The sequence below is a fragment of the Lepisosteus oculatus genome, chromosome 5 (genome assembly GCF_040954835.1).
Source record: "Lepisosteus oculatus isolate fLepOcu1 chromosome 5, fLepOcu1.hap2, whole genome shotgun sequence".
NCBI lineage: Eukaryota > Metazoa > Chordata > Actinopteri > Semionotiformes > Lepisosteidae > Lepisosteus > Lepisosteus oculatus.
This window is the reverse complement of record NC_090700.1, coordinates 36,379,700-36,406,342: the sequence shown is the minus strand read 5'-3', so window position 1 is coordinate 36,406,342 and position 26,643 is coordinate 36,379,700. Positions and strand designations below refer to the sequence as shown.

The window sequence follows — 26,643 nt, the reverse complement described above, 5'->3', positions numbered from 1 at the left end:
CAGGAGACATCCAGGGAAAAACCAGGTTGCTGTTGTAATTGATATTGGTTGAACAGGAGGTGGTGCCCTTCCCCCAGCACCAGTATTTCTGCTCCAGTATGGTGATTGGTAACACTGCTGTAGATGAGATGTTAAAATAAGGTCTCGGTTGCTTGGTGATCAGTCCAGGCACTGTTCGTAAGAGCAAGGATGTCAACCACAGTGTCCTGGCTGAATTCCACTCTGCACAATCAGCCTTCTTAAAACCCTCCTTAACTGAGGGTGTAAAGCAATTTTTCACGTCCCATCTGGATTTTTTGTGTAGTGGGGCTGCTGGTGTAGTATTTTACTCAGCTGGGTGCTTCACTTCAGTAGTGAATGAAGATCCTTAGGGATGTTATTACAATACAATTAATCACAATAATGTAAAAGCATTACAATTAATTGTACATTTCAACGGTTAGATTATTTTTACAGGATTTCTTTGTATATTATATATTTAGTTTTATATTTACAATTTAGAAGAATGTCTATTTTTGCCTTCAGTTTAAGGACATCTTTAAATATGCGGTAAGACATCCGCTCCACTAGGCGGCGGAGTAGATCTATGCAAGCATAGTTGCGTCGTTCTGAGTCGTCGCTGAAATATTTTCCTTGGCGTTTGGCTGTACGCTGTCAGGTAAAGAAGGTAGTAAAGGTTTTAAAAAGGCAATAATCATACTTGGGGCATGAAGTTCTGTACAAAAATCAGATCATAAAGTACTTTTTAAAACGTTATTTAGAGATGTATAATTAGCTATATATATGTACTTTAGCAGGGTAGAAATATAACTAAAAAGAACACGTTTCCGAAATAGGTTTTAAATATTAATTTAAACCTGGCAATAATTCAAAATTGAGGCATAATTTTATGATTATGGAATGTTTAAGGAATTCAAGTGCTTCATTCAGTCTTATTGCCTCGCGAATAGTTCTTGGGAGCTCCTAGTAAAATTATGACCATGGGCTCGCTGCTGCCTCTCAGTGAAGCTCTTCACTGATATCGGTCTGTTTTCTGATGGTGCATCCCTTGCTGAGCAAGGCGAAACCCTGCACAGTTATGCCCGTGTTCTGCCTGCGCTTTGTAGAACTGATGCCTGCAGATTTTTCGAAGGTTATACATACTGTACGTTATTACTAAAGTTACAGACTATTTTTCTGTCATCCTCAGTATTCTTCCTGCCGCCGAAGAAGACCTGCGGATTACGAGGAATGAAACAGATAGATTAAAAAAAGAACGGAAACGGAACAGGTCGATCTTTTCTGTTAAGGGACTAGCGGTGGTGTCAGACTGCAGGGGTTTCACATCTCCGCCGGTGATGTCAGCGAGAGTCGCCCCCGAATTCCTTATTGAAGTGGCTCAACAGTGCCTCGGTTCCGGTACGAGAAAGAAACAGCGTTTACGTCCCTCTGCATGCCTCAGCCTCGCTGCGCAGGTCCTGGCGGTGGACGTTGGGTTGAGACCCTCTTTCCTTTACGATGCCAACACAGCGGGACCCGAGCAGCTTCGACTTTACCTGCGCAAGCTGCGCGAAGCTGGGTTTTTAAGCCACGTGTTGAACGTCCTGGCGGTCGATGGGAACGTTGTGATTGTCAATGTAGACCTGACAGTCCTGCACATGGAGGAGCTGCTATTGAAAAACACCGTCGCTGTCATAGATGTGTCCCAGTCCCGGGCCCGGCCTGCCTTAGCTGGTCCTGAAAGCAGGGTGAGGGAGTTAACACAGACGGTGGTAGATGATTTCAAAGTGGGCACACTGGTCGAATGGGCACATTCCCCTTGGAACTTCTGCACCCTTTTCGGAGTCCTTCTGGGCTTCCCGGCCACCTACTGGTTCGACCAAGAGAGAAGCTTTGAGAACTGCCTGAGTATGACCCCGTTGCGGGTCACCACGGTCTGTGCTCGGTGCCGAGCGATAGCCAAGGACTTCAGAGTCCAGCTCTGCTCCTTCAGCATCCCGGAAATCCTTACGTCAGCCACTCGGGCCGAGATGGACAACTGGACTGGCAAGATGCTGGACCGGTTCAGCCGGCAGACTGCTTTTACAGACCTCCTTATCTCTAGCAAGACAGTCAGCTTGCCATCAGTCACACTCTAGGAGAGAGCACGCTGTGTAATCACGCAGTGGGGGGCCAGCTTAGGTCTCGAAAAGCTGCAGAGTCTTGAAGGTTTTTGGGTAATACAGGCCCCTAATCGACCGATGAAAGGACTTGATTAGTGGCATATTTTCCAGAGTCCTGTTGCACTAAGCTGCACACCAGGTGATAATATAATCAAACTGCCTCTTACTCAGCTCAAGGATTAAACCTGTCCCGGGATGTGCTTCACTACAGGAGCAAATAGCCGTCAAACCTTGCGTGTGCAAACAGTTACTGAGCCAAATTGCCAAAAACTATTGTTTGCTCTAGGCGTTTAGCAACTGATTTATGGGCTTTTGTATAATTGAATGATTCATTTCCTGGGATGTATGGGGGCGCACACCTTTTGTTGGTAAATTGTCTTCTTAAGTGTTTAAGTGTCTGAAGTATCCTAGCCTTTTGGTTTCATTGAGCTTCATATCAACAGGTGATTTAGATCTCTTTACTTAAATAGAAGCATTCAGTCTTTGCAGAATGGTCACAGTAGTCCAGCTCAGCTTTAATTGATCCAATTTAACCCTCTTCCCAAAGTCTTGTGAGGTTGATCTGGAGAGAACTAAAAAAATGTGCTGGACTACTGTCACTGGGGGCCGGACTTGTTGGTTACACACCTTCCAGCCCTGTGTGGCACAAATCCACACCAAGGTGCTCTGTGGGGTTGAAAGCTGATTGTCACTCATGAATTCCTGTAAGGAAAAAGGGTTAATGTGCGACTATGTTTGTAGCAATAAAGTTTGCTGGGCTACAGAAGGAGTGCATGGTCAAGCTCAAAACGCTGAGCCCATCAAAAAAGCAAGGGACCACCGCTGAGTATTTGTCATTTTGTTTTATTCTCGTGAGGTACAATATTATTTTCTTCCCCAAACTGTGAAAACATGGTACAAACATCAATTGCACTTTATTTTATCCATAATAAAAATAAAAAATAAAATACATGCATTTTGTAGTACAAAATGTAAAGCTGGTTTCAGAACCTTACAGGCTAAAGTAAATTCCATCCTTACTTTTCAAAACCATTTTTAATGTCAGTCTTGAAATACCTGAGTTTGGAAGTTAAAGTCCTTGTAAACGGTGGGGTTTGTACAGAGGCCAGGCAGTGCAGTGGTTAAGGCAAAGGGCTTTTTACCATCTTGTTCTAGACTGCTTCAGGCCCCAGTTAGACCACTTTCCTGTGCTCTGCCTTTTAGCTGAGATGCACTTAAAACCGTGGTGTGTTCAGAAGTTATGCTGAACATAGGTCTCTGAAAGTCACTTTAACATAAAAGCATCTGCAAAACGACTCGATTTTTAAGACTTCCCGTTTTTTCACATCAAGATAGCATGCCTCACTGCTAAAAAAACAGATGACCTCTATCAGCCTTTTTTTCCCACAAATGTGTACATCATTGTGTAGTATAAGATCGTTTCACTTCCAGCTTCACCTGTATGAGGAGGCGTGCGAGGTTTTGGGAATGTTTGTACGCTAAGGATGAGAGAGGGGTGTCTCTCGCTGTCTCTCCCACTGTTTCACGAAAGGGGACTTTGAGGTCTGTCGCTGTTACCCCACTCCAGTGAGCTGAATCTTCGGAAGAACTGGTCAGCGTGCGTCCTCAGTACTGAATACAGGGCCGCAAGATGCTCGTAAATGGGAGGGTGGAAGGTGGCCACTAGAACCGCTACCATCACGACCAGCAGGGAGAGACAGAGCCACGTGCTGCAGCGCCTCTGAAAGCCAGAGAAGAGATCTGTTACCACATGCACTCACTGCCGGCATTGTCCTTTTTGCGGTGTTATTGTTGGAATAGTTTTCTCTGTATTAACAATATTCATATTTCAGTTTTCTTCATAGCCTTAAACACTCCATTACATATTTCCACACGCAGGGCACACGGGCAGGCACATATTTCCATATTTCCACATACTAAGGGATTACATACAGTATCTCATCTTAGACTGAAAAAGAGATAAGCTAACCCTTCCCCAGTCTTTTTATACATCTCGTGCTGCTGCTGTGATACATGGTATATCACAGTCGTCCCTCCACTTAAATCCAGGTGCTGTAACATAGAGATCAGCAGCTCTGCTGTTTCCAACTTGGAAGAATCTTGCTGCCTACATCCAGTGGTTTGCAGGAGGTTGTCAAGAAAGCTCTTCTGGTTTTACTAGCTGAGTTACTGTAGCTGCTGTTGAAAAAGCTGTATGAGTGATCCTGCAGTGTGTGTGCTTGTATGAGTGGCACTGCGGTGTGTGGGTATGTGTGTATGAGTGATCCTGCAGTGTGTGTGCTTGTATGAGTGGCACTGCGGTGTGTGGGTATGTGTGTATGAGTGATCCTGCAGTGTGTGTGCTTGTATGAGTGGCACTGCGGTGTGTGGGTATGTGTGTGTGAGTGGCCCTGCAGTGTGCTAGTGCGTGTGTGCTGTCCAAGTGACACTGTGCTGGACCTCACCGGTCTCTTCCGGCCCTGCAGAAGCTTGAGCTCCTCCCTGCACTGCTTCAGCTTTGACTGACAGGACTGGTACTCGTGCTCCACTGCCTCCAGCTCCAGCCGCAGCTCCACGCACTGAGGGGACAAGACCACAGGCCGGTTACCACCCAGCCCTGCTCCCTGCCGCACGGGGTGCAGTCTGCAGGAGCTGAAACCCAGCCCCACACTGAGGAGGAGCAAGTGCTCTGTCCTTCAAACTCCGAATGGTACTGCACCGATAGGAGACACAGGGCTAAGTGTGGGTGTGACTCTACTTTCCTAGTATTGAAAAAATGATTTCTTGGTAAATCTGGGTTTAAGACTGAAAACTGAGTTACAACGGTAAGTAGTTTTCAAACTAGCTGATTTTAACTTCTGTAGTTAATTTCAAGCTGAATAATTGAGGCACAATGCCCTGCTGATTCTAAAAAGTCTGGCATCAAGATTCACGGCTACTTGATTAGTTGAAGTGTTTTCTTTTGTTGCAGCCTGATGAATGGTATGGGGGACAGGATTCAGCAGTGTTTCTGTTTCGCTTTATTAAGGTAAACTGAGGGAAGCATTGCACACACCTGCAAAGAGAATGCAGATTGCTGGCTGTCAGGAAACAAATTCAACTGATAGGTGAATTTGACTAATTTTGCCCATGTCAGCAGTTACAAAGCATCGTGGGTTTCCTGCTTTGTGCTACAAGTGTTCTGGGCACTTTTTTTATCAATTTGGTTTAAAAAAAAATCACAGGCATCAGTTTTCTTCAACAAAGTTTAATATGAAAAGAAACACAAGGTTTATAGTTTGGATCACAGTTACAGAATAATTCACATTGTATGGCTTAGGGCACAGGTCTCCATTCCTGTTCCTAGAGAGCCACTGTCCAGCTTATAGAAGGCCATTAAATACTAAAGACTGTGATCAGTTAAACTGGTGATTTTTGCAATGTAATTTAATTTGCATTTAAAACAAACACCCTAAAGACCCTCCAGCCTCTTAGGGTTAAGATAGGATGTCCAGGGGGTTCTCTTTAATTCAAGACCCTAACCAGGCCTGTACTGTGTATACTTTCCAAAATAATTGAACCTATTAAAGGGTCTATTCCAGGAGGATTGACCTTGGCTTCCATTAACTGAGCAAACGGCACGCTTAATTTATCAAAATCTACCATGTCTGTAGTGTTACAAAAGATGATTTAGGATACCCTATAAGACAAAATTATATTGGAGCTCCCCAGGATCAGGGTTCAAGACCCCTGAGTTAGAGTGAAATGTATTTTTGCAATTTTCATCATGAAGTCCACACTGTATAAATAGTCAGGGTGTTTTTTTGTACCATTACCATAATTATTCATCATTATAGCATCTATATTTACAAAAATCACAACACTCTTAAAGATATTAAAAGTCACTCATGAGCTGAGGAATGTCTATTGTATTTCTTCAAACATACAGCAACTTTGTAACGTAGTACAAAATACAGAACAGACTGTTGCTTTGGTTTGAGTGGCAAGATAAAACAACATTAATGACAGATTGCTATCAAAGGTGTGATCATTAACATTGCACTGAAAATGTTTGTAAATTAGTATTAAGTTTTAAAAGACATAGTGCAACTTTCTAGTTTAAAAAATCAGCTTATTGCAAGTTCACATTTAATAAGTATATTTAGAAAGCAACCAACACAACACTGGTTTACTCCATTGACTGTACAGTTCTTCTGATTTTGTGGTGCAACTATAGAGCTGATTTAAATATCATCAGGTGTTTTGCCTTCTCTTTCATTGCTTATTGACTGCAATAAACCTATAACATATAAATCAGCTATTCACAGCTGAACACAAGTCATTGCAAATGAAGTTGAATGTATGTTTAATTGTAAACTTTAGCACATTAGTAACCATAAAAACAGCCACGTAATAAATAAGACGTTAGGAACGAGAAAGGCTGCTTGACCCATCCAGCCTGTCTGGTAGTTAGAAGCTAAGTAAACCAAGAAACACATCCAGCCATGAAGCAAGGGTTTTGGCTTCAACAACATGGCTAATTCATCATTCCATACACAAAATATTGATGTTTGTTCACAGCAAAAATAAAGTTCACAAACATTCTCTGCAAGATAATTTAGCAACACTATTCCACTAAACTATGCAATGTGTTGCATAGTGTTGCATCATTAAATTAAGTTCATTTAATTCCCATCCTGTCTCAGAGTCCTTGTGTTGCTGCATCCTTGTCATTTTAGCACAGATCTATACCCTCTTTTTGTGCAACTAACTTTAATATGACGACTCTACATGCCTGACAGACAAAAATGAGTTCCTTATTATCATGTGTCACTACAGACAAGCTGTCCTTTGGTGTTTGTAAAACAGGTAGCTTAGATTCCTATATAAATTAGTACCACTGGAACTGTATCTGCTTTTTGTGTGAATCACTGTGTGATTCCTAGGTACAGTATCTAAATAGGTTTGGGCTCCAAAAAGCATTGCCTTACTTCCTTTTCTTTTGTCTTCAGCTTGTGCTGTGTTTCTTGCAGTTGGTGTTCTACTTCTTCCAGTGCACACTCGTTCGTCCCCACTCGCCCCAGGTGACTAGACTGGGGATTGGAATTCCATATTCCAGAGCTTGATGCTGTAAAATCAAAAAAATAAAAAAGTTAAATGAGTATGTGCAGATTCATAGAATGTTTGGGTCACGTTTGTGAACTTGCGTTTTCCATTCTTCTTAGGGAAAAAAGCAGCCTAGAATGCATCATGAAAATGAACGCATTTCATTTTTTGTAGTGTGATGGATTACAAAGTTGTAATGACCACAGAGCTACCACTTGAGACGGTCACAGAGATACTGTATGTTTGGATGTTAATTGTTTCAAATTGCAAGATTGTTAGTTAATTGGAATGTGTATATGATGTGTGTGTCTTTTTCTTTGTCAGAAGACCAGGGAAACAGGTGGTGGCTACATTAGTTTAATACTTTGTGTTTTTGTGGTGGGGAAACAGTTTGGCTGCCAAGCTTGTAGATGCAGGTCTAGTGACAGCTTGGCTGAGCTAGGATTTGTTAGAGTTTTTAGCAGTCTGTTTTGTTTCATTTCAGTTTAAACCTTAAAAGTAAAAGAACAAGCCTGGACCTTTTAATTGAATTTCCTTGTTGGAGTGGTTAACATGTGAAGATCTCTAAACGGCTGTTCTGAGACTGGGGATCTTCCATAGTAGATAGTCTTGTTCTGTAGTAATACTCTCATCTGATTTTACTCAGTTGGTTTCTATCTAACTCTTCTTTGTGACAGGCAAAAATTAACCTAGCATTTCCAAATTTGTGGTCATTACTTTTCTGAGGTATCTAAATTTGAGTAATTTGCTTACTCTGCACATGGCTTGCTGTTGATTTCTGATCTTCAGAGCTCTTCAGTTTCTCTGAAACCAATAAGAAAGTAAGGTAAGAAGGACGGCACACTCTTCAAAGCCTTATATTGAGTGAGTGTGTGGCAGAGTGGAGTGTGATGCCTTGCTTTTCCTCCAAAGCCAGTTTGAGCTAATCTGAAGATCACATTGACTATGACTGTGCTGTGTTACTTCATAGGGAAAATATGAATATAAACACCATTCGAGACAGTAATTGTTTTAGGATTGTGTTGACGACTACAGGATGCATGACAAATACATTTTCCTAATGTTTTCAAACAAGACAATTTCCATGCAAAATCAAAAACCTGAACAAGTCACTATTGATTCTTTGCCACATACAATCTTCAGCTCCTGAGTGACTGAGGTGGACCATCCTTAGGAAAGTTTGGTCAGATTTTCAAAGGTTCAATTTACTATTCATTTCCTGCATGTTTAACCTGGTGTTCTGCTCTTGCCTTTGCCTTATTTTCCCTGTGTCAGTACTGTGATTTACTACAGCTGATGCATCAAGATGCAGCAACAACAAACGTCACACGTTTCAAGTTTCAAGCTCATTGTCATATCTGCCTGAACACAATGAAATGCTTACTTACCTGTTTCCTCACATAACGAATGGCAACACAAATTGTTGGAGATAAGAACATAAGACAATAGCATGTGTGCCAACTACAGAGTGGAAAGTAGCAGCACTATACAAAAGATTCATACAGAATACAGTAGCTGCAGTTACATTAAAATGGATAACAACTGTAATCTTCAGCAGCATTCAAATAGCACAATATATAAAGACCAAGTACTAACAGTATTGTGAGTTAGTACCAAAGCAGTGGGACATAAAGTGTGGGAAAAAGGATTCAGAGGTGCTGTTCAGTAGTGTTATGGCTATCTATGAGAAAGAACCTTTCTTTAAACCAAGAGGTTTGGGCGCTACTGCAAGGAGCTGCAGCACAGTACCTCTCAGGTTGTCCAGCTGGTCCCTCTTCAGCTGGTTGTCCTCCTGGAGCACAGCAATCCTGGAGAGTAGGTCCTCCTCGTTCTGCTGCATAGTATCCAGCTGAGACCGCAGGGCTGCCTCCTGACCCCCCGCTCGCTGAGGGAGAGGGGCAACAGAGACTAGTTGACCACCAGTGAGAAAAGAGCTCTCTGTGGTGGCACACAGACTGGGGGGGAGAAGGCATGCTGACAGCTCAGGCACAAGAAGTACTTCCAGTTAGCTTGTGCTGTGGGTGATAGAATTCTAGCAAGAATCAGCGTTTTGTTGTGAGTGCTTTGTTGCAGCTGATTAATATACAGTATATTGTATAGGGATTGATAAATACATGCAATTGTGCAGCAGTAAATGTATATATGAAATAACATAAATACATAAATAACATAATGCTTGTTAAGTATAGGGTTGACCTTGTGGGCTGTTTTCCTCAGCCGTGAAACAGATCCTTTCAGCAGCTCTCCTTACCTCCAGCTTGCTCTGTAGGACGTGAAGCTGGTCAGTGTTTTGCTCATGGCTCCACCTGAGGGCTGCACAGCTCTCTTTCATGTCCTCGTACAGGCCCCTCCAGTGTTCAGCCTCCTGCTGGGCAGCCCGGAGGGCGTCCTGGGGGAAACACATGTTAAACATAATAGCTTGCACATATACAGCGCTGCTCATCCCAAAGGATCCTGGAGAGATCTACATACAGGAGGAGACACACTTCATTCACCACCCTGAGGCGCCTGGGTGACTCACAGCAGCCATTCTGTACCACCAGGCCCTCTAAGCAGCAGATGAAGATGGGGAATTGCTTCAGAAGACAAATTCTACAGCATGAGAGTGGACTTTAGCTCGGACACCCCTGCTCTTACAAAGAGATCTATGGGATCATAGTGACCAAGTAGCCAGGTGACTAATTGACCTTGGTTTAATGGTCAAATATCCAGGTCACTTGGTTTAATGTCTCATTGACATTGACCCAGAGCAATGTGTCATACAGTTTTTTGGGAAATTCTTGTCAAGAGCAAAAGATCGCCACCTATTGGTCAACTAAACACCATCTACAGTAGCAACCGGTTTTCCTTATAGGGTTTATTTCTCAGTACTGACCAGGCCTAGCTTTGCTTAGGTTCAGAGATCTATTAATCTCACACGAGAAGGTGGCAATATTGCTGGGTGAACAACGCTGCTGCTGAGAAAAGAGACTTTGTTGATTCTCAGGTAGGAAATTTGACTTGTAATATGATTGTTTCCATTGCTAATGTTTTATTTTTGAACTCCAGTTAGGCTTCAATGTCACTGTTCTCATGTTAACAATAGTAACCATAGAAAATCGGAAGACTGAAGACAGAGACTGATAGTCTCTGCCTGTGTCCAGGTTGGCCTGCAGTGTCTTTGTGCTCTCGTCACCCTGCTCCCAGCCACCACTCACCTCCAAGCTCTGCACTTTCTCCTCCACTGCCTGCTTGTCCAGGATAGATTTCTGCATCATCGCCTTGGCCTTTTCTTCATACTTCAGCTTCTGCTCTTCCATCTTCAGCATCTTCTTCTTCACACCATCCCGCGAATATGTCTTAAAAGATTAAATCCATTTGATCCATTTTACACTCTTTGAATTTTGTTCATTTCATTTCTGCTTTTTCTGTTTACCTCTGAACAGTATGGCTGTTCTCTTACCTGCATGCACACTTGCAGCTGTGATTCCAGAGAGACTATCTTGCATTTCATAAGATCTTCATTATACTGAACCTGTGGAGACAGTTAAACATTCCACTGTCATACACTGTTATCTTTTAGCAAAGTCAGGAGGTGCAGATTTCTAAACTTCTCCCCTTTGCATTGAAGAGTACAAACCAATTGCAGAAATACAGTTCAACGGCATTTTTAAAATTGAAACCAAACCCCATGCCTGGTAGAACATTAACGAGGGTTTTCACCCAGTCTGGAATGGATTGAAGCAACTATTTGCATTTTTATGAGCTGTAATAGTGGCATTAGCTTTCGAAATAAAACAAATCACAAAAATGAATTGTATCCTAAACATTCACTGCTACTGAATCTCAAAGAAGACAACTCAACCAGCTAAATGCATGACACTGAAAATCGTAATGGAATTAAATGTGAAAATTTCCACTCCCATTCGATTTGGTGAGTCCAGCATCATCGCTGTTTTTTTAGAACTTTTCTCTGCCACCACCTCCCCAGATACTAACCTGATGCCCTCTTTTGTAAATCCCTTGCAGAAGGACAGTGACACAAATGAAGGACTCTGACAGACTAACCCTAACAGGAGTGCATAGCTCTGCTCCCACCCTTCCTGTGAGATTTGTGCTTTCTCAAGTGTGCTTGCTGAAGAGAGCTGCTTGTCTCCACGCAAGAGGAAGTGACAGACCGCAGAACTCTAACTGTCGCCTCACGGATGTTTCTGAACTTGCAGAACTCTTGATGAAAACAGGTGAGACCAGATGTGACAGAGTTTTAAAGCCACCTTACCCCGGGACACTCAAGAAACAGGGCTGTATTAACACAGAGCTTTGATGTCGCCGAGCTAAGGTAGATCACTAGGATGACAAGGTAAACAACATTTCTGCACTCTAGTGCAGGAGCCTTTTGTGATAGGAGGAAGCCATTTTGTTCCACACATCAATACATCAGCAGAACCACGTTTGCCAAAGAACCAGACTCATCTGTTGCAATATCATTGTGAAGTTTGGTCAGTGGTCTGCTGTGTGTTTTCTTACAGTCAGGGCCATTTGTATGGGAATACATCATAACTGCTTGTTCCTTAAATTAAATCAGGATGCTGCTTTGCAATTAAGGACTCAATTCAAGAATACAGTTAATATTGCCAGTGAGAAAATGCTGCACCTTCCACAAGCTTCAGCCTAAGCTAAAGCACTAACAGGATGTGAATAAAGCCACATAAGATTTATAATAGCGGAGGAGGCAGATTTCAACGTCTGTAACTAAAACCACAGGCAGTGATGCGAGTGACAGGTGGATTTTCTAACGTGCAGGCAGGGAGTGTTCTTTATTTTCAGTGTATTCAAATACAATATAGTCTTGTTTAGAAAGGCATTTGGCCCTGGTACCACTATCCTAACCAAAATAGATACTTTCAAAAATACAATACACCAATAAAAAACACAGGTTGTGGTTATCTCTCCCCAACATGCTATTTCCATTTTGGTGCTACTATCCTTAGAGAGGATGTGCATTTTTGTTAAACAGTCAGGTACTGTTCATGTGTTCATGGGATCACTGAAGATACTTGTGCTCACAGTAGACTGATCTCAGAAAGTGTAACGCTGAGGTTTTCACACCAGCCCCTGTGACCTTCCAAATTCTACAGTACACAGCTCTTGCACAAATTTCTGATCCTCTGAAAGGAAATGGACAGTTCTAGCATTGAGAAAGGAAGAAATAATTGACACACTCCCTTAAATTACAGCACAGGTGCCTGCTATAAAACCTGTGGTGTAAAAACTATTGTGGTGTTTTGTATAGTGGTCCCTTTAAATGACTTTGATGATGGAAATGTACTGTATTTAAAAAGGGAGGCATGGTGGTAGTGATTAAAATTGTTGCTGTGCAGCACTGGGGCCCTGGGTTCCATTCCGGACCTGGGGTGCTATCTGTGTGGAGTTTATATGTTCTCCCGGTTTGTGTGGGCTTCCCCTGGTAGGGTAATTGACATCTGGGAAACTTGGCCGTGGTGTGTGTGTGTGTTGTGTGTGTGTGTGTGTGTTAGTGTCTGTGTTTGCCCTGTAATGGATTTACATCCTGTCCTGAATTAGTCTAAGAAGTGGTAAGAAAATGGATGGGTAAATTTACAACCCGCTGATAGAAATTACACCTGAAAGAGTTCAGAAGGGAGATTTATTCAAAACCACTGATGTACGAAGATTCCCTCAGCCCTGCACACTTATAGTACTCATATTTGCAGTTGAACTACAGTAGCTTGAGCTGTGCGTTCTCAACAGTTCTTGCTAGGGGTTGATGTTTTATAACACCACTAGAAAAAAGATCAGATCATGACAGATTGTAAGTTCATCATCATGCAGAAACACAATATGGTCATATCAGGTCCTTCATGGTCGCAGACCTGCACAGCCTAAGCGTTCTCCTTACCGTCCACAGTTTCTCAGAGGAGAGCAGTAGGGTAGAGGCGATGTGCTGCAGGATGGATAGCTTCTGTTTAAGAGCAGCTTCTCGATGCAGGGCCTCCTGCAATGGAGAGAAGATTAATTTCAAGGAACAGCCATCAGGAACTTTTGGCACGCGCAAATGCAAACACCAGCATCTCGTACAAAGCCTAGCCCTTTGTGGATATCTGTTTTTAACCTGTTCTCAGATGTGGAGTGAACATATTGAACCTATTCCTCTCAGCATTCTGTTTGGTATACTGTGTGGCTGAACAATCCAAAACAATCAGTCTAGATGCACTGCTAATACCTCTGTGTTGCTTTTGCTCTCTGATGTTACTTAACTAGATATCTGTAGCTCTGCCACCTCACAGGCAGTGAGTCAAGGAGGTCCAGCCATGCCTTAAACATGCAAACATTAAGCTTGCTGTTTGAGGGTCAGCTCAGATGTCTTCTTTGGTCTGGCGACTTTTCCTTCTGTTTCAATGGCCTCTTTCCATCCTTTCCAATCTGACCTTTATGTCCCATCGTTTTTTTCTGACTCTTCACCTTCATTTACATTGTTTCATGCTTTAATGCTTTTAGTTTAATATGAAAAAAATGTTTTTTTTTTATTAAAGTAATGAGAGCTGCTTCATTATCTGTAGAGAGGGGGCACATTTACTACTGTAACACTACAGTCATGTATTATATGATTATTATATTACGATAAGGAAAAAGCAATGATGATCTTAGATTTAGATTTTAAATGTGGATTTGTATTTTAAATATTTAAGCATTCAGGAATGACTAGACATTTCAGTTTTGCTGTGCATAGATGGAAACATAAAATCACTTTGAAAATGATTTTTACAAGCAAACAGGAAGGACTAATTAACTAAAAGTTCACAAGTAAATAACCAACTTTCCACAGAGACTTAACTCTGCACCATTCAGCGCTTTTCAGCTAAGGGTGAGGAAAGATGTACAGTACCTGTAAGTAGTCCGAAAGCTCAAGAATCGCCTGCAGAGAGACAGAGAAAGAGGAGATGAAAGGCTAGTCTTGACAAGTCTGCACTGTGCCCTGACACCTCTGTCACAGCACCTAGTCTCCAGCTGCTCACTACAGCAAGCACTGCAGAGGAAGGAGGGGAGGGAACATCGTTCTTCCTCTTAGATTCTGACAGCCGATAATAAGGCACTTATATAATGCACTGAAACAAGCTAAACAAAACCAGCAAGCTCAGGTTTCTGGCCAGATTTCAATCAACTTCTTCCAATGTTGGCAGAAGGGAGGGATTTGATGAGCACACAGTCCACAAAGCTTTCTCTGCTATGTTTGAGCATCTAGTAGTATGTATAATCCCTTGTCACTGTGACTGGCTGTACTTTGCTGTCTTGCACCATTTCCTAAACCATTTCTTTTACTTTAACACAAGTGTGTCAGAAAAGGCCGCTGCAACACCTTCAGGATTTAAAAATGAAACCGTACATGGACTCCTGCAGCTTTGAGAGGTGATGTTAAAGACAGAGAGGAAGGCAAGAATGAAAGACGGAATCCTCTGTGTTTGATATAACAGGCGTCAGGTGCTTACTGTTTCACTCGCAGTTACAACTCCACTCCTGCAAAAACAAAGAAGGAAGAGGAATTCCGTTACTTCAGAGGGAAGGGGGGGTTCTCAACATTTAAGCCATTAGATAGTGAAGTTTTCCTCATGGTCATGCTGCAGGATATACTTCCTTTGATCAGGGTCACAGGGCTGAAGTTTTAAAGGCAACAAGTGAGGGGAGGCCTCTTCTTTGGGTCGCCTTGTTCATCCAATGATTAAAAAGAAACTTTGTAATTGAGCCCAGAGGCTCAGCTGACTGCAGCTTATCAGAGTGAAGTGAGGTTAGGACTCCCCCCTGGATGTGATGTGACAGCTACCCCACCAATGCTCCTGAATGTTTTTTGGAGGCTGGGTTCATTGGAGCAATCTGGATTAAGTTCGTAGGGTACAGCAGCAGTGTGCACAGAGTGAAAGTCTTCCAGTTTGGAGCGCCAAGCCCTGATCACCCTCTTCCAGGGATCAGCAGTCTAATAATCTCCTGCATCCACTCCTTGACTCGGGGAACACCTTCTTTTCTGTTCTCAAAATAGCACTCACTTCATGCATTAATTACCCATCTGACCCTGATCTATGTGTTATTCCCAATGTACATATGCTTGTGATGTATTGGAAAAACTTGACCCCCATGAAGTCCCCCATGAAGTCTTGTATCCCTTTAGTTACACAATGGGCAAACATCACCACTGCTTCTGGGTCTTAACTCTTTTGTGACATAAAAATAACAATACACCCTGCAGGAGTTCTGGTCTTCAGGACTTTGCTGCTCACCGCAGTGATACCCCTGCACCCCTGCCTTAAAAACACTAAACCACACTTACTCTGTCTGCGTGCTGGACTCTCGCTGAAGGTATTGGCTGCTGACCAACCCTTCCACTTCAGTCTGAACTCCTGGACACATGGGCCACAGAAAAGAGAGGTGTTGTTTAGCCTTGATATAAAAAGGGTTTATTGAATTATACATGAGTTTAAGGGGCAAGACTGACCAGTTATTTTTCATTCGCTTAATTTGCTTGATTACAGTTGGAGAAAATCTCAAATTATATGGAACTACTGAGTCATTGTTGATTTGGCTGCAAAAAAAGACCAAATGTAGTTCAAACTCCAGGATGTGCACAGAGTTTCAGAGGGAACAAGCTCAGTTCAGGGAAACCGATCTAGTGCCGTAGAACAGTGCCGGGCGTATTCCCACCTCGTTCTCTTTTCGGGGCCACTCTCTCCTCTTTCAGGGGTTCATCCTGTGGGGGCACTGAGAGGCAGGAAGCTGTTCCCGTTGGCAGAGCCTGCATCAGCACAAGGAGGAAGACCCATTGTAGTCCCTGTTTCATGTACTGTACATTGGGTAAAGTGCTGTTTGCTTTGGAATATTTGACTAAAACAATCCAGTCAATCTGTTTCATTTTAAAGCAGGGTGGTCCTGCTCTAGTACCGGAGGGCCTGTGAATCTGCAGGTTTTCTAGCTTTCCTTAAAGCATCTGAAGAGCTGGGGAGAGCTGGTAAATTGTTACAGTCAAGCCAATAATGAGCTCATTTGGGTCATTAAGAGCTGAGTTGGCATGCAAACAGGCAGACACAGAAGCCGTTTGGGACTGGACTTCGGCCACTCAGTTTAAAGCCTTCCTAAGTATTGCAGGCTGGTTCAGTACCACTTTAGGTCACAGCCTGCCTTGTTTTCAAAGGTGTTGCATCATGTCTTCATCAACCATATTTGCAGCCTACCTTCCTAACAGAACCTGATTAAAATATGTTGGCCTAAGTAAATGTAGGTGTAAATATTTCAGCAGCACTTCTTCAACATCTAGTTGGTGCAGAACATTGTGTGGCATTTCAGATTATCCTATTTTTTTCTCCACTAGAACAATAGCCTCCCGGTACTTGTGTGAGTTTGAAAATCCTCAACATGGTGGGTGGAGCTCAGAGGAAGTGGCGCCAGATCACTATAAGTTACCTGCTCAATGGTCTTCAGATCTGGCCATGTTATTCCAAGCTCCTGTGACATCACCAGTGACCGTCTGTTCAGGAGGGCCGGCCTGCAGACGTTAGACCGCAGGACAACTTTGGGCACCCGTGGTTTCTCTTCTTCTCCATTTGACACCCCATGGTCAATTTGCCTCCTCCTTAAAAATTCCCTCTGCCTCTTGCTCTGCTGTTCATTCTTCCAGTCGGTGTTCCGTTCTTTCCCGCCACTCCGGCACGTGGTGCTGTTGAAGCGCTCCCGGAGACACTCGCGCTTGGACACCCTGATGTCCACTTTCTGGTCGTAGCTCTCGGCCTGCCGCCAGCTCCGTTTCATCGGCTTCTGCATTGTGCTGCCGCTTTCCATCTTATTTTCACTCAAAATTCAATCTTAACCACAGCACACGGCCCCTTTCTTCCGAAAATTCTGAAGGGACTCTGCCCTTCGGTTTTGAAGAGATCCTGAAAAACAGACATATCATTTGAGCAATTAAACAACTGTAATTGTTTAATTACTTGTGCTGTTAAAAAAGGCTCTTCCTCTACCCAGAGAAGGGATAACTTGATTTCCATATTCAATTTCATTCTCCTCCCAGGTGAAAAGATTTTTACAACTTTAGTCTACAACTTTACAAGCAGAACTGGGAATGTCTGGAATAAAACCAAAACCAAATACCTTTGTTGTGTGGGACACACAGCCATTTAAATTTGTGCAAATTCACCACATAAACATCAGCTTGAAAAAGCAATGGAATTACAAATGAGACAATAATCAGTATACATTTCAGCTGTATCCTGTAATCATACCCAAAATCACTTATTAACATTATCATGCTGTTACAGTATATAATTTTATCATTTGTGTTAGTTAATGATTTGGTTTATAATACCAATAGATATATTGAAAACAATTTCAATAAACGATGTGCGTTTTCTTTTTTTTCATAGACTAAAAACGTCTTTAGTATTTTTTCTATTTTGCCATGAAAAATGAAGGCGTTCAAAAGCAGGTTGTTCTACTGCATTTGCTAAAGTAACTTAAAAAAAACAATACATTATCATTAAGAATAAAATATTATTGTAAAGTTTGTTTCTTGGACATTCAATTTAAGGATTATAAAAAAGAACAAGCTGTTTGAGGTTTTCATAGAGATGATAGATTATTTGATTCTATAATGATTATTGAGTAAACTGAGTTCGTAACAGACAGTAACTGGAAAAAAATGTAGTCTTCCCACTATTTTATAAAACCTCAGCTTTACAGGATGAAAGAATAACAATAAAATGATTAATTACTCTTTTCATTTTGAATACATTACTACTGTACATACTTTCATTCAAAATTCACTTACGAGGTGTCAGGAACAGGGCCTCCTGCGTTACAGTTTGTCTGAAATATTCTGTTGCTCAGACAGATGTAGTCTAGTCATAATATTTCATTGATAAGAACTTCAATCTTTACTCTCTTCAGATCTGGGTCAAGAGCTATTCATTACTTCTCTGCCTCTATCAAACCATTAATTTATTTTACTTCCAGTAGAAACTAAGAAAGTCTTTAGCAATTCTTCACAAAGTAATGCGTTGTTATCATAAATGTACAGTATATGAAGTACAGGATGTGCTTCAGAGCTATTTGCACAATTAGAAACTCACAGGAACGAGTTGGTGTGGTTCCCACCACACTAATCTGCTCTGAAAAGCAGCAATAGTTTGAACGGTCTTTTTTCTTGCAGAATGGAAATTTACGCAGCAACTCAAATAATGAGTCCAGAATTGTTTCAAGATGCAACAGTGTAACATTTAAGTGGGTCCTTTTACAGAAGCCCAGAACAGCACCACATCACAGGAATCCTACATTAATACATTATTGCACACATGAATATCTTTGAAACCACTGGATAGTTTTGCTTCTTCCGACATTCTAATTTAATCTGTTTTCGACCAGTAAATTTGAACAGCAAATTTTAACTATGCTTACACAGCCGTGAGTATAGTAATCGAAAAGAAGTCTTCTTGCATTCTTGATAGTTAAGTAAGAAGAGCCCTTTTTCTAGGGCGGGAGTTTCTGCATGAATAAAGCTGCCTATTGACACCCACACCCGAAGACTTGTGTTTGACAGGCGGATAAAAAACATGTAGTTTAAGAAAAGACCTTTAATTGAGTTACCTTCTCCCAGTCCTGCAAGATATTCTGCTAAGGTGATGTGAACACACCAGATGCCTGTTTGAAAAATTAAAACAACAGAAAGAAGACGCTAAGGGGATCCTCCATTGTGTTGCCTGAGCTCTTTTACTAGGCTCTGACGCTTGCACAGTGAAGTGTCATAGCCGCTGTGCTATTGCTGTGTTTTTTTTACGGGAAATGAGACAGAAACCACACCACTTCAACCCGTGTTCCTCTATCTCGTCCGGCAACCTGCTAGCAGCATGTGCCTGCTTGCAGATGGTCTTCCTAGATTAAGGCTGCACCCGGTCGTAGCAGCACTACGATCCAGTAGTGGTTACTGGTCGTGTTGTCTGTTGGTGGGAAAGACAGTGTAGGGCATGGAGTTTTGGGAAGTTTATATTAGTTTACTGTCTTCCGTTCCAGTGTTGCTCAGCCCTGAAAGTTTTAAAGGAAAGGCAGAACCACTGCCACCCATGAATAATGGATGGAGCATTGCTACAAGGCAACAGAATGTGCATTTGAAAGGTCCTGGTTCTAGTAATGTAAGTGATCCATCCCTGATCTTCTGTAACACTTGTTTGTAGCAGAAGAGCTGTGCCATGTGCCAGTTTTGAAGAGTTTTAGCATAATTTCCCAGTCAGAAACAGTATAAATGTAAAATTAACCCAGTTATTTTACATATTAATACAAATATGTAATATTGAGTAATTAGGAAAATATTTTGTAAAATACTACAGCTGTAATTCACTTAGACATAGGGACAGGTGGTTTTTCCATGTCATCTTATTTGCCAGAAGGAAGGTGAAAATACAGACAAAGGTATGCACCTAACAAACTTCACCCACCTGGAGAGCCAAATGTTGTGAGGATGACCTGTCACCAGACCCCAATTAGCATTCACCTTTGTCCCAGTTTTCAGCTTTGATAACTCTATGCATGATTGTAAGCTGTGATGATTAGTATTGACCACACATTTGAAGAAAGAAGGACTCTGTGTGCTTGTTGAATGGTGATTGAAACCGTACCCTTTGACCTTTGTCTTGACTATTCTTGAGTCCTCTGACAGGAGGGAAAGCTGTAGTGATGAACCAGGACTTCAGTTAAGTGTGAAAGCCATAGATCAGAATTTAACCAGAATAAGTATGGTAATGTGTACAGCGAAGAACCATCTTTGGCACCACTATTGCATAGTAGGCTAGAATTCTGGATATTTCTGTACTGTTGCCCAGGTAAACAGCACTGGTTGAACATGTCTGCAAGTATCATTCTATCTATTGATGGCTTTCAGGCCTGCTCTCTCAGTGCTTTAGGCCTTTTGAAAATGTCTGCCGTTTCTGTCTAATAAACTGACTCTTTGGGCAGCCTGTGACAGACACTCATCACCTTTTGCTTTTGGTGTGGACATCTTCTGATGAGCTCAAATTGCAGTTGTTTTCAAGCTGGCAATGAGGTTTTCTTCTCTGCTGTCTACACTGATAACAATCAATTTCCCTCTTGTTTGTTACTTCTCCAGTGCTAAGCATGCTTCATGAATTCCAGAAAAACAAGCGTGGTGAGAAATCCTACAGCACGTTAAGGCAGAACACGGAACACAAAAAAATGAATGAAGGAAGTGATGATAAAACTGTAGCCTTTAAAAAAAAAGCACTAGGGAGAAGTCTTGTTAGCTCTTTTCTTTCTGTAATGCAGATTTTTTTCCCTCTAATATTTTTTTCTTCATCTATGAGAGACAAATTAAGCTTTACTTTATATCATGTTTTAGCAATGAAGTGAAAACAGTAGTAGAGTACAGAATTACAGGGGAACAGAAATAGGAGCACATTTTACCGAAGTAGGGGAGTCAGTTACAGAGGTAAGGGCACCTGATACATAATTAGGAGTGTCAGTTACAGATGCTTATCTTCTGACTAAAGAAGAAAAGAAAAATCCCACGCTGTGCGAGACTACCATCTGCAGGCCTTCGTGGTAACACACAAGACAAACAACCATCTTCCCCATTTTGCTTATAGATGTCATCCCATGCAAACACACACTTTACTCCTTAAACCTCACTTTGCACTCCTACTGGCAGCTCCCTTCCTGTGAGCAGAACTGTTGCAAAGGTGGATCACACTTTTAGGCAAAGTTACTTTCACCTGTATACATTCATATAGCTAGGGATTGTAACAGAGCTAATCAAAATGAAGTACTCCACTCAAATGTACAATCTGAGCACCTTGCTCCAGGCCTGCTCTCAAAAGTGACAAGATAGAAATCCTCCCTAAATCAAGTAATTAGCCAGGAAGACTCTTAGAATAATGGGGATGTTTCCTACACATGTATTTTTCTCCAAGAGAACGGTTACACACATATTAGGTTTATCTGTAAGTTTTTTTTATAAGTTTCAAAATATCTTTTATTGCTAATTTGAAATAAAAAGTTGTATTAATGTATATTGCCCATGGAACTGTACTTTTCTTTGAATTATTATAATAAAATATATTTCTTATGTCTTGGGATTGTAAACTATGGTAGGTATTTCACTTAGACTTAGAGACAGGCATGTTTCTAGCCTAAATCTTAATGCTTATTTCCCTTACCAATATGGAATCATACTGCTAACGTTAATGACTATTCGTCTCTATGGTAACACCCCGGATATGAAAGTGACTTTAAGTGCCAGTTGTATTCTCGCGATCTTTCGCAGCGTGAGATCTCCGCCATCGTTGTCCCTTTCCATTGCAGAAGGGCACGGAGAGGCCGACAGCGGGGAAAGGAGTATTGCATGAATTAAAAAGAGACCGGTCTTGCTAAAACTCCGTACCAACAGTAGGACAGTAGCCATGTTGTCAAGACTGGTGCTGGTGTCAGGTAAATACAGTATAAGACCTTTGTCTGTTTGACCCAGTAGGTAAGCCGGTTGAGTGAAATTGAAGGGTAAGGTGACGTCAGGCCTCTATATATTCTGGGCGGTCAAAGCAGATATACCGGTACTTTCTTTACAATCTCTTGTAAATAAAAATCATTATTTAGTTTTAAATGGAAATATACTGTGGGCGAATTGGTAATGTACCGGAATAAAAACAGAGTGACATTTAAGTCAAAGTCTGCTGGGCTCTGGTGTGCACAGGTCTGGAAGAAGAGGTTCAAATATCACCTGAAAGTTGTGCTCTTCAAACATTTATTTGGTTATATCCACGTGAAGCGTGCTATTGTAGTGTAAAAGTTCTGTCTCTTAAATCTAAAGTTAGATCATGTACATGCAGATCACTGCCTTTTTAGTCATTACTGCTTATGTGTGTTTTTTTAATTAATACGATAATGGTGAGCGCCTGGGAAGTGTCCCTGGTTTTGAGATAGAAGTTTATAGTCCATAATAAAGCACTACAATGTATGTAGTTCATTTTTTTACTTTAGCATAAAATCTATAATGTCATTTGCGAGAATCATATCAGCCAATAGACAGGTTTCTTGAGGTTTAGAAGCAGTTCTTTGAATCCATTTTAAGAGAAGCTAGAGAAACTCTGAAGGTTATGAAAAACGAATCCAAATGGAGAGAGCTAAAGCTCTTTTCTTTTTATGCTCAGTCTTATTCTTTCACTTAGAAATTAACTTTTCAGTATGATGAAGTGTGAATGTCGTGTTTTAATTTTATGATTAGACTCCGATTCTTCTGTCGACATTCCAGATCAAATTATTGCTGCAATCTAGATTTATTTCACATTTTAAATATATTGCTGTTTGTTTTTTCTTCTAGCCTCTGCCCTGAAAAGCAGTGCGCCTCTTGGTGCTGGGTAAGTCCCTATGAACCTTCAAGATATTTGTAAATCAAATTACGTATTGTAGTATTTTCCAATGTTATTCTTGAACTGACTTCAACATGTCTGGATCATTTTGCTTTGGGTTGGGAAGGGGATGCTGTAAAAAGAAGGGTTGTGTTTTTCTTAATAGAGGTCTGTTTACTTTGAGACACAAACGTAGGTGGTGAAGCTGAAGAGCTCTCCCTTCTTCCTTCTGCTTTTTGCACTCTTCCATCACAGATCAGCCTGTTTGGGCAGGAACTAGACTGTGAGATTCTGTACATCTGATGGAGCCAGTTACACGGGGTGATGTTAGCCCCTTGACATTTGAGTGTAGAGTTCTGTAGCAGAGAACTCGGTCTTGCATCCTCTTACACAGTGAGCTCACTACAGGCTGGGTTCTGCCTCTGTCGCCCCTGCTGGGATTTGATCAGTTCCTCAGGGGGCTCGGGGCACACACACAGTGCCTCAGCTCCCCATCCCGCCCCATAGTGGAAAATATCACTATGTCGCTAGATCAGGTCCTTCATCATGGGTAATGTCTACACTGTCTAGGGTTCAGTGGTGTGGTGTCACCTTCTGCAACACACCCTTGAATGCTGGGTCCCATTATGCATGTCATGCCATGCAAGTTTTTCAGTGTTTGAGTGTGTTCTCCAGGTTATGGGTGAGCAGCTTGTTCCATACTCCCACAACCCTTTGGGTAAAGGGCCTCCTGATGTTGGTTTGTAATGCACTTCCATATAGTTTTCTCTGATTGTGTTTCCCCCCACTTATGTGGCGGTGTGTCTTCCTCTCCAGTCTAGTGCAGGCATCCCGCTCCTTCCACACAGCCCCGCAGTGTCTGGCTCCGGTGCCGCCGCTGCCGGAGAAGGGAGGCAAAGTGCGCTATGGGCTCATCCCTGAGGAGTTCTTCCAGTTTCTCTACCCCAAGACTGGGGTCACAGGTCAGCAGCACCCTTGGAATCTATTCAATAATAGTCTCCATATTTCTGCTTCGGTAAGCTGCAGGTTTCTCTGTACACTATCTCATGTATTTTGGGTTGGTAAGAAGTAGTAGCTAGGGCTCTGTTCATCTTCCTGTCTGGTTATGGGTTTAAGTCCTCAGTGTGTGGACACTAGTAATGGAAGTTACTTCAGCCCTGTTGTACCGTTCCACCTACATTTATACTTGGGGAGCAGCGTTGTTGGGGACTGATCTGTGATGGGTTAGCAATTATGGGGGTTAGTTTCTCTGCTTACCAGCTGAATGAGCTGAGTAGACATGTGACAGATATTGCATATGACCTGTTTATCACTATCATGGTGCAAATACATTTAGTTTTTTTTTAACATAGATTAATAGGTAGATTAGATTCCTTTTGTCTTTTTTCTTTGTCACTCTTTAGGCCCCTACATGCTAGGGACGGGTCTCCTGTTGTACCTGCTGTCTAAAGAGATCTACGTTATTAACCATGAGACATTCGCTGCCGCCTCTATTGGTATTGTAATTGTTTATGGCGTGAAGAAGTTTGGTCCTACAGTGGCAGCCTTCGCTGACAAACTGAATGAGGTAATTTCCCTTGCTGACCTTTCATATGCTGCTTTATACAGTGACTTGACTATAGACCATGGATGCCAGGTGAAGTGAAAGTAATGACAAGAATGAAACTTGCAGATATTTAGAAAGCTATGTTTTTTGTGGGTACGCTTTTTGCTGATTTGAGGTTTGTAGTGCAAGGTGCTACGGAGTCGGGCCGTCTTCAATATTTCATTTAAGATTAAGACAAGGAATGAGATCACGCCTTTTTCAGTTACAGCACAGGTTGTTTTGGTAATCAAGCACATCTTTTAGAAAATCACCAAATTTATCTGCATGGCTTTTTTATTCACATACATTACGTTGCTTATGATGTTACAGAAAGCCAGGTGGTGGTAAAGAGCTGACTTAATCATTAAAGAGAAGCAGACTTTATCCCAGGTGTACTGAGTCATTAAAAAGCTGATTGGTAAGGGAGATGGCTGTATGGCTTCTTTGTCATCTCGCACCTCGCTATGGGCTCATCACGAACTGCCCCGCGCTCGGGGGGCTGTGTGATTGCAGGAGAAGGTGGCGAAAGCACACGAAGTGAAGGAGCTGGCCATGAGTAGCCTGCAGCAGGCCATCGAGAGCGAGAAGAAGGAACAGTGGAGAGCTAATGGGAGGCACATGCTCTTTGATGCCAAGAGGGTGAGTGAAATGATGGAGGGAGTGGGTTGCTGGGGCCCTAACTTCCTCTTCCAGCCTCATTCATTAAAGAGTGTGTTGGAGGGGTCTACACCTCCATTCCCCGGGAGCTGCAGAATTTCCTATTGACATGCAGCAGTGTACTCTGTGGGAACCAAAGAAAGTCCTAATTCCTCTTCCTGAGTTTCCATATTGATGTGTCATGTAATGTTCCTCTATCCCCCAATCCCATCTAGAACAACGTTGCCATGTTGCTGGAGACCAACTACAGGGAGAGGCTGCACATGGTTACCAACGAGGTGAAGAAGCGCCTGGACTACCAGATCGACGTCCAGAGCCTGCAGAGACGCATGGAGCAGGAGCACATGATCAACTGGGTGGAGAAGAGTGTGATTCAGAGCATCACCCCCCAGCAGGTACAGGACCCCCCTGTGAGACACCTCGCACCACCTCTGTGGGCATGCTGTGGGATTTTGTATTCATCGAGCAGTTTTTTTTGCCAGCCGTTTTGGTATGGTCTTCTTTGTAAAACCTGGAAAAGTCTTTAAGCTAGTATAGAAAAGGGAGTGTTCATTAACCATTTAAAGACTTAAGAGTCAGCAAAACAGCACTAGGATATAAATATGATTTCACTTTTTTCTTTTTTGTGTTGAAAAGGGAAATGTTTTGCTCTAGGCTCTTAAATGTCAAAAGGGATTAATAATTTCTACCATTTTTTTTACCAATTTCTAACTTTCAGAACTTGTCATTCAGGTGTGTTGCTTGAAAAAGGAAATTAGTTTTTTCTTTTTTAATACCTATCCACTATCGTAAAAAAAGGCTTGTTCAGCTAATGCTGAAAGGAGAAAGAAATAAGCTGTGATCCTAGATATTCTGTTTCACTTCCTGTCTTATTTGTTCATAAAACCAGTTTTATTTTTCTAGGCAGTGTATGATACATTGGAAAAGGTGAAACAACACATTGATTCTTCTTAATTCTTTTTGTTACAGGAGAAAGAGAGCATTGCGAAATGTATCACTGATCTGAAATTGCTGGCCAAGGCAACTCAGGCCCGAGCAACTGTCTAACACAGCACTTCATTCTTATGGGAGACCTTGGAAACCACCTGCTCTCCTATGTGTCTGATCAGATATCCACTGCGCTTAATTATAAATAAATTGTTTCCTCTAAAAGATCGTTTGTTTTTTTTTCTTATCTGATTTTGCAGTTTATTAAAAATTTAGATTGCCGCCTGCAAATGTAAATTTGATAAAACATTTTCCTAAGCAGTAAGGTTTAGCATAAGGAAGCATTTTTATATGTTCTTGTGAATGAATGAATATGAAAGAGTGTCATTTAGTATTTTTCCAATGTCCCAGAAGATGTTTATTTTGAGGGTTTGAGGACATTTGTGTGTTCTCATTCTCTGTAGTGGGAATGTTGAGAAATCATATGAAAGACAGGTGATGCTTAGATTAGCTCTGTGAACATTGTAGATGGACACTTCAGCAAGATGCAGTATGTGTGCTCTGAAGTAGAAATTGAGTCCATACTCAGTTTATTCAATGGAACACCAAACTTTTGGTATTCATTTGATTTTGATAGTGTCTTAAAAATGAAAGGCTTTTGTTTCCTTATGAAGTCAGACGCATTTCAGGTGAATGCCAGTATTTGCACACAGAAGATAGGTAAAGACTAAGCTGTGTTGCATCATTTGCTATCTATTGTTGAACTCTTGTTCCTTTCAATTTACGGAATTTTGTTAAAGTATATGAGCCTTACAATGTCGGGATTCATACACCTCTTACAGTATTAATATCATGGTTCAATTGTATATTGAATGTGATTTTCTCA

At 41.7% G+C, this 26,643-nt stretch overlaps 3 protein-coding genes across 7 annotated transcripts; 2 read left to right on the top strand and 1 right to left on the bottom strand.

The window, feature by feature from the left end:
• The first annotated feature begins 610 nt into the window (after positions 1–610).
• c5h1orf74 (chromosome 5 C1orf74 homolog) lies at positions 611–2,957 on the top strand. 3 transcript variants are annotated; one of them, XM_015342798.2, is made up of 2 exons: positions 611–658; positions 1,190–2,957. In XM_015342798.2, exon 2 carries the CDS (start codon positions 1,338–1,340, stop codon positions 2,115–2,117), a length of 780 nt encoding a protein of 259 aa, XP_015198284.2. In that variant the 5' UTR covers positions 611–658; positions 1,190–1,337; the 3' UTR covers positions 2,118–2,957. The 3 variants fall into 3 exon arrangements, with proteins under 3 accessions (XP_015198284.2, XP_015198285.2, XP_015198283.2); XM_015342799.2 differs by having other exon boundaries at positions 645–667; XM_015342797.2 differs by lacking the exon at positions 611–658 and adding an exon at positions 685–705.
• An 11-nt stretch (positions 2,958–2,968) lies between these two features.
• On the bottom strand, positions 2,969–18,971 carry traf3ip3 (TRAF3 interacting protein 3). Of its 3 annotated transcripts, none has more exons than XM_015342794.2 (15): positions 18,825–18,971; positions 16,650–17,119; positions 15,894–15,984; positions 15,523–15,592; positions 14,690–14,717; positions 14,089–14,118; positions 13,102–13,197; positions 10,648–10,719; positions 10,403–10,543; positions 9,457–9,594; positions 8,955–9,090; positions 7,959–8,009; positions 7,091–7,227; positions 4,586–4,699; positions 2,969–3,861 (listed from the first exon to the last, which is right to left on the bottom strand). In XM_015342794.2, the coding sequence occupies exons 2-15, from the start codon at positions 17,022–17,024 to the stop codon at positions 3,664–3,666; spliced, it is 1,677 nt and encodes a 558-aa protein (XP_015198280.2). In that variant the 5' UTR covers positions 17,025–17,119; positions 18,825–18,971; the 3' UTR covers positions 2,969–3,663. The 3 variants fall into 3 exon arrangements, with proteins under 3 accessions (XP_015198280.2, XP_015198281.2, XP_015198282.2); XM_015342795.2 differs by lacking the exon at positions 18,825–18,971 and adding an exon at positions 18,010–18,237; XM_015342796.2 differs by lacking the exon at positions 7,959–8,009.
• Positions 18,972–21,499: 2,528 nt separating this feature from the next.
• atp5pb (ATP synthase peripheral stalk-membrane subunit b) lies at positions 21,500–25,982 on the top strand. Its single transcript, XM_006628427.3, has 7 exons — positions 21,500–21,674; positions 22,561–22,597; positions 23,405–23,550; positions 23,992–24,155; positions 24,687–24,812; positions 25,046–25,225; positions 25,800–25,982. The coding sequence occupies exons 1-7, from the start codon at positions 21,647–21,649 to the stop codon at positions 25,875–25,877; spliced, it is 759 nt and encodes a 252-aa protein (XP_006628490.1). The 5' UTR covers positions 21,500–21,646; the 3' UTR covers positions 25,878–25,982.
• The last annotated feature ends 661 nt before the right edge of the window (positions 25,983–26,643 follow it).

Coding starts and splice junctions, on each gene's coding strand:
- c5h1orf74 (XM_015342798.2), top strand. CDS start 1,338: ATGTCAGCGAGAGTCGCCCCCGAATTCCTTATTGAAGTGGCTCAACAG.
- traf3ip3 (XM_015342794.2), bottom strand. CDS start 17,024: ATGGAAAGCGGCAGCACAATGCAGAAGCCGATGAAACGGAGCTGGCGG. Junction 15,985..16,649: donor ATCTGAAGACCATTGAGCAG/GTAACTTATAGT, acceptor GTGCTGATGCAG/GCTCTGCCAACGGGAACAGC. Junction 9,595..10,402: donor AGAAAGTGCAGAGCTTGGAG/GTGAGTGGTGGC, acceptor TGTTTCCCCCAG/GACGCCCTCCGGGCTGCCCA.
- atp5pb (XM_006628427.3), top strand. CDS start 21,647: ATGTTGTCAAGACTGGTGCTGGTGTCAG. Junction 24,156..24,686: donor TCGCTGACAAACTGAATGAG/GTAATTTCCCTT, acceptor GTGTGATTGCAG/GAGAAGGTGGCGAAAGCACA. Junction 24,813..25,045: donor TGCTCTTTGATGCCAAGAGG/GTGAGTGAAATG, acceptor AATCCCATCTAG/AACAACGTTGCCATGTTGCT.